The sequence below is a fragment of the Falco peregrinus genome, chromosome Z (genome assembly GCF_023634155.1).
Source record: "Falco peregrinus isolate bFalPer1 chromosome Z, bFalPer1.pri, whole genome shotgun sequence".
NCBI classification, from domain to species: domain Eukaryota; kingdom Metazoa; phylum Chordata; class Aves; order Falconiformes; family Falconidae; genus Falco; species Falco peregrinus.
The window spans coordinates 29,439,487-29,446,577 of NC_073739.1; the positions used below are offsets into that span (position 1 = coordinate 29,439,487).

The following is a 7,091-nucleotide window of genomic DNA, read 5'->3' on the forward strand; positions in this document are numbered from 1 at the left end:
AGTGGGTGATTTTGTTATAGGGTCAATTTTCTTAGTAGTATTTCATAGTCTTCTTGATCAAAAAATTATTTTTGTTATGGTAAAGAGTGATATCCAGCATTGGTGTGAACTGCGTTAAAGTTTGCATACATTAATGAGTTGTACTACCTGCTGGGCAGCTCTCTGTGGTTGCAACTTGCTTTTCAAACACCTGCCATCAAAGGAAGAGAAATTGACAAGATTCTTCTGATAAGAAGGGCTGCTGGAGCTGCCTTGCGCAGCATTGCTATGAGCCAGAGACAGTGCTTTCATGAAACAACATGACCACAGAACTATTAGTTCATGCCATACTTCAGCTGTTTTGCAATGCAGGAAAAAGCCAGCAGCAGAAACAATCCGTTGTTTGTAAGTAAATGGTCTGAAGCTCTGACTGCCAAGCCAGAACACTGGTCCAAAAGGAGCTAAAGCGGTGAATAGTATAGAATAGAACAGGATACTTACCCCAAAGGAGCTGCCTCTCAGTTGGCCATGGCCTTAGCTTATTGATGGGGATGGTCTCCACCATATTTATCTGGCAAGCCCATTATGCTAGTGTTTTCGTCCTTTCTCCATGCAATCAGATTTTGCTTTCCTAGGTCTGAGCTGGCAACTTGAAGATGGCAGCAATAAAATAAATAAAAACAAAATTAAAAAGGAAGACTTTATGATTCTAAAATTCATAAATGCACAGAAAAGTACCATGTTCCCTGTTTCCAGGAGTCAATACTTGCTCTCCTGCCCCGTTAGGACAGCTGGCTTCTCAGTGTTTGTGCCAGACTAGGACGGATCTCCCTGCAGGATAATAGCTTCTCTACAATCCTGTCCCCATTAACTGCAAGATTTTTCTATAGATGGTTGCAAGGTGATGTCATCCCTGCTAGCTGGTTGGCAAAGGCTAAATCCAAACAGTGGGAGGTGAGAAATCTGCCATGCAGCCTCCATCTTGTATTGTCTGCCATCACATTGGATTGTCTTCTCACTTTCTTGAACCTCTCAAGTGTCAAAACTTGTACCCTTTGCAGATCTTCCCCTTAATAGTGTTTCGTACCTAGCTAGAAATGGATGTGGATTTTATTGTGCTTTCTTGTGAAATAATTGCATAGAACTCACATTTTCAGTGTCAGGAAAGTTTTACTTAGGAGTCTTGAAATTTAATTTCACAGATTTCTTTGATTCTTTTTGGTCTTTTTTCCTTAATAGTAGATTTTTACAAAATTTTCAAATCAAAATTGTTGTTGAACTAGAAGCTCTACTTAGTGGTTTCTGAAAATATACAAAGGGTAAAGGTTATACATAGCCTTCTAGTGAGATTTAGCTGGGAATAGACCTCTGGAGGTATCTAGTCCAACCCCCTGCTCCAAGCAGGACACACTCATCAGGTTGCTGAGAGATTTGTACAGGCAAATTTGGAAAACTTGTGAGGATGGAGATCTCCTGGTCCCAGGGCTGCACTACTCTCATGAAGAAGGTTTTACCTATGTCCAGTGGGAACTCGCTTTGTTGTAGCTTGTGCTTTTTGGCTCTGAGAAACTTCTGACTTCTCTGTTACTCTCCCATGTAGGCAATGAATGACTGCAACCTGACGCCCTCCATTTCACCTTTTCATCTCCAAACACAGTTCCCTCAGCTTGTCCTTGAACATCATGTGCTCCCACACACCCAGACCATGCTTAGTGCCCCTGCTCTGGACTTGCTCCAGTGTTGGCTTCTCTTTTTTATGGGGTGCCAGTTACAGTTTCAACCTCACTGGTGCTCTGTAGGGGAAGTAGTCACTTTCTTCCAGCAGCTGGTACACTTCTGCTACGCAAACCAGACTGCAGTAAGCCTTTATGGGCAGACTGTTGAGTCATGTTCTGTATCCTGTCCACCATAGTTCCTTTTCTGGACAGTCATGCCCCAGCTTGCGCTGCTGCTTTGGTTTATTCCGACCCAAAGGGCAGAAGCTTTTTGTTTGGCTTGGTTAAATTCTATCAGGCTGCTATCCACAACTTCTAGGTCACGTTCTTTTTTACTCACCTTCACAAACAGTGTGGCCTCCCAAAACACTGACCTGTCATGATATAGAGTAGATGTTGTTTGTTTGTTTGTGGAATTCTGGTAGCAGTAGACTTAATATACTGTAAGATTAATGACTATGTACTACCCAAACCTAAGTGTCTACATAGGTCCTTCTTAGGGAAGCAACAGCTGTCTGTCATGAATACATGGATTGTAGCATTTGTTTACATTAAAAGCATTTTCCTTCTGTTTTAAAAAGGGCATGTGTCCTTGCCCATTCTGCATTAAAGTGCATTTGGCAGGTTGTTCTACAGTTCTTACTGTACCCCTGAAATTAGCATGCATCTGTGATTGCATTAATTTATTTGCACACTTTCAAGGCATGTTGTAGCAAAGTAGATACATAGTAAACTGAAGAAAGGGAGCAGTACATCTGTCCTCTTAATGAAGTATTTAAAGATGCCACTTTTGTTTAAAGGAAATAATTTAGAGAGCAATTATGATTCAAGAGATATTTTTTTCTGCTAAGAAATTGATATTTAAAGCAAGCTTTTAAGCGTGTACAGCTATAATTGCAGCGTCTGGAGTGGTTTCTGCTCACCAGAAAGGATCACTTCATCAGGCAGTTGTTGAATACATCTGAAAGATATGAGCTTGACTGTGCCACAAGCACTTCTGGAGGGAATGCTGCACCTGATGACTAGAAAATTGCAGATTTTAGAGAAGCTGCTTTTAACATGGCATGGTGTGTTTTCCTGCTATAGCTTTCTGTGTCATCTTAAACTGGGTTTCCTTGCTGGCATAGGCCAACCCATTTTAACACTATTGTCTTTGTCCCCTGGACACACTTGGAAGAAACAATGGTTTGAAGCTAGAATAGTTGGGAGTGGGACATCAAGCAAGCGATAAAAATCCTCTAGGCCTTATTTAACATCTTGGAGTGTCGGAGCTGTCCTGTGCTCTTGTTTTGTCCTGCCTAAACTTTACACTCTTAAAATGACCTGTATGGCATGCTAAAGACAGCAGACACTGAAGGGTCACTGCTGGGAAGAGGTAGGGTCACCTCTGCCACCTACTGCACTGCATGGCAGCATGGGTGCTACCTGTTGGAGTGCCACTATGTTGGATGGGTTGCTTTTGGTCAGGGGCAGAGAGGGCAGTTACCGTGCCACTCTTCCCTGTGTAATCATGAGCCTTCCCTCAAAAAGGCAGCATACATGCAGGCTGGAAGGTCATCTAGGCATTGAATGCTTCTGGTGTGGGCGTCATGTACTGGTTTCTGCCTGCAGAAAGGCTGTAGGGTAGCAGCCTTTTCTCCATGTGGGGCAGGTGGAAGTCTTTATGCCATTAATTTTAGGAATTGGCTCATCTGAGGAAGTTTTCCCAGCTGAAGCCACTGGGTTCTCCATATAGCCGTGTTCTGGGAAGTTGCTGCTGGGGTGGGATGGTTGTGATCTGTTCTGAGGTCTCCATGAGACAGAACAGGGCAGGTCTTGCCTCACCTGAATGAGGCTTATGGCCTGCCTATGTGTCTGTGAAGAGAGCCTCAGGCCTCTGACAGGACAAACCCAATGATACCTTTTGGTCTAGAAGTAATGATTGCTTGCAGTGAAAATTAAAAGTTCACAGGAAAACATGGGGGAAAGGGCAGGAACAGGAAAGGGGTTGTCCTCTGACACACCTCTGGATCAATTCCAGGGTAAGATAGCCTTGCATCTGGGTCCAGACAGCACAGGTGATGAAAACAAAATACTAGCTTAGGCTGCCTTTGTGTTGGACTGTCCAGGGGGGTTTGCAGTTAGCAGTTGCTGTCTATCAGTCTGGCCACTATCTTGGCCACCCAGGATCTGCTTGCATTTTGTTCTATGTTTCTGTGTTATGAAGGAGAAGCTGTGCTGCTTCTGTCTTCCCTATGCACAAGCATTAACTAACGCTTTGATTTTCTTACAGGAGCAGTCAAGGTTTTATGCACATGAAACTGATGAAAACCAAAGATAAATACATCCTGGGTCAGAACAGCCCTCCCTTCGACAGTGTTCCTGAAGTCATCCACTACTACACCACAAAAAAGCTGCCTATCAAAGGAGCAGAACACCTGTCACTGCTCTACCCTGTGGCTGTGCGGACCCTCTAATAACCTAGTCTCACCCCTTCCTGTGGATGGGAGGTGAGAGGTAAGCTGGGTTGCACAGAATTCATTGCTGGAATTCAGTGCTTAAGTCTGTGATGGGAAGTGTCAGCCTTTAGTCTTAAGAATGTGTGCACTCTGCAGAGTTGGGGATGGGACTGTGTATGGTACTCTTATGCTGCAGCTTGCCTCTAGAACTTCTACATAAGAGAAAGAAATCTTACTTTAGTGCAAGGAGAACAGATTTAATTCCCAGAGCTTCTCTGTGAATTAAAAGTACTTCCCAACAAAAGTTCCTCCTCCAAGTTTTGAGAAGAATCAACAAGTTCTTCTCAGCAGTAAAACACCAGCAACTTTAATTCTCTTGCTACCCTGAGAAACCTTTCCATGTGAAATGGTAACCTGACTCTGAGGGACCCTAGGGTGTTCTTGGTGGACCTGAGAAGGAGCTGCTTAGTGGCAAGTCCCTGTGGCTCTGTCACTCAGCTTGGTGTTTTTTTGGTTTTTTTAATGCAGTTTCTTGGGGTAGTCAAATGTTGAACTCCTATTAGGCACACAGTCTTAAAATAATTTTATGAGAGCAAATCATGGTCAATTATTTATGAATAGGGGATATAATTAAAAAGTAGTTTGATGTATATTTTTATCCTTTTTTGGTACAATAATCTCTTAAGGGTTACTGTCTTCATTTGCAAGTTTCATTCATGGATGCAGGCAGCTAATTCTGTTTGGGGCAGTTACACCATAATGTTTTAAGTAGTTGGAATGAGTTATTTTGATATGTGGGTTAGTATTTATGCGTGAGGGTGGTCAAAGGCTTTTATAAAGCTTTAGGAGGCAAACTCTTCACTTGCTCATTCATCTGGATCAAACAATTGTCCTACTGAGGCAGCAAACCAACAAGTGTGTGTCACACCGCCTTTCCATAAGATGGCTTTTTCAGCTGTATAAATGAGACTGCCATATGTAGCAGAGTAGAATTTGTTTTTCTGGTGTATGAAGACATTCTTAAAACATGGTCATTTGACATATACCTTCTGCCCAGTGTTCATTTTCATCACAAACAGAAGCCTCCTGCTGTATTTCAGTCATTGTCAGCCAGAAGCACTGCAGAAGCTGCTCTGTACCTTAGTCCTGCTAACTCAGTGCCCATCCACTTGAGAGAGATTTTCTACATGCTCTTTGTGCTCATTGGAAGGGTTAAGTGAAAAAAATATAATTGTGCAGAAACTGGAACTGGGGAATCAATAGCCTGCTAGTCCTCACTTTTTGCCATCTCTCACCTATGTCTAGAATGCTGTGCATTAACCCATCAGCTGTTGTAGTAGCAAACTGGTTATATGCAGTTTATGTATTTTACAGACTGCAATAGGACTGTGAAATTGTGTGTTATTTAATTCAGCTTTCTTACCTACTACTATTCCATTTCATGTATGCTTAGAAAGAAGTGCAAATCTGAAAATTGTAACGGAATAACCACTTACTGCCTGTAAAACTAGTGCTGCATTGTATTGTCTAATCTGATAAGAACCTCAAGGATGTTCCATAGAATGTCATTGGTGATGAACATTTTGCTTCCTTTTAAGCCTGTCTTGTTCTTTGTATGCCATCTAACACAATTTAAACAGAAGTGGATCACACATACGTGAGGAGCTCAGTGTTATTCTGTGCAGCAACAATAGAAGGTCAAACTATCTCACCCAGAATTTGAAGCTGCATTGGAATAGGTTCATACTGGTTTTCTGAGAGAAGGGTGGCACAATGGAGTATGAAGAGACAACATTCCTCTCCAAGTGAAGCCAAACTTCCCTTTTGGGAACATCACCCACTTGGCAAGAGCATACAGGCATTTTTAAGTTAGCATATTTTTCTCTCACCAGAGTAGGAGTTCATGAAGGTGGCAGAGCTCAAGAGAAATTAGGAATCAGATTGCATCTGCTGTTGTCTGATTCTCTGCCTATGTGAGCTCCAGCAATTCCATCATGCCCTTGGGACAGAAATATAGTATATTTCTTCTTTTGCATGTTGAAGTGCATTTTTTAGAATCTGGCGTTGTTGTTGCTGTTCTATGGCCTGTTTTTCTTCTTCTGTAATGGAAAAGTAAGCCTCTACTTTCTCTAGCAGCAATTGCCAGTAGAAACCAACAGCATCGTTAACCAAGGCCTTGCCAGGCTTTCTTAAGCACATTGTCTTTAGTTTATGGGGATCACTGTTTTACTGAATCTTTCTTGTCATGAGCCTGACTGAAAGTCAACTGAAGCCAACAGGTGCCACTTTATTGCTGTGTGCAGATTGTGCGTTGGGAAAATACTTGCTTCCTACAAATCAGGCAATATGCATCATACAAATGTGTATATAGATTATTACAGCTTCAAGGGTCAGATCACGGTTCTTGGTTCAGCAAAAGGAAATAATCTCAGAAAATTTTGGTTGTCTGTGGGAAGGTTTTTTTCTGTGGGATTATTTTTTAAAAAGACTTCTAGAAAGTATTCAGTAATTACAGAATAAATAAAACCAGGATTTTGTTTGCACTGTAATGTTGTCCTTGTTTATTTAAGTGATTGTATGATATTTTTCCAGTGAAGGAATATTCTTCCCAGACTTACTAATGTATAGTGAAAATGCAGTGTGTTGCAGTGTGTAGTGTTGCATATAGGTGGAAGATCTCATAGTGATCATGCCTATATAGCATATTAAAAGTTTATTTTAAAAAAAAATTAAACCTCTCCCTTTTCTTCCTCTAATTGTCAATGTGTACTCAGATTGTCTTGAACAGCTAACTGCTGAGGCAGCCTTTCAGAACAACTTGTGTTTGTGTGTCTTAAATGTGCAGTGAAAGTTACCATTAGGCTATAATCTGGTTTGGAGTCTGGAAAATCATATGGCTTGGTTCTGCCCTGAGCAATTCTCGACAATGTGCACCTTTGCAAGGGTTGGGCTGAAACAA

General features: G+C 41.7%; 1 protein-coding gene across 2 annotated transcripts in view; it reads left to right on the top strand.

Annotated features, from left to right (window-relative positions):
• Positions 1 to 6,681, top strand: part of SHB (SH2 domain containing adaptor protein B) — an 82,169-nt gene extending 75,488 nt beyond the window's left edge. For both annotated transcript variants that reach the window (XM_027780293.2, XM_055791253.1), the window contains one exon: positions 3,967 to 6,681. In XM_027780293.2, the coding sequence (XP_027636094.2) occupies positions 3,967 to 4,150 (184 nt within the window). In that variant the 3' untranslated portion in view covers positions 4,151 to 6,681. The remainder of the gene's footprint in view (positions 1 to 3,966) is intronic.
• The last annotated feature ends 410 nt before the right edge of the window (positions 6,682 to 7,091 follow it).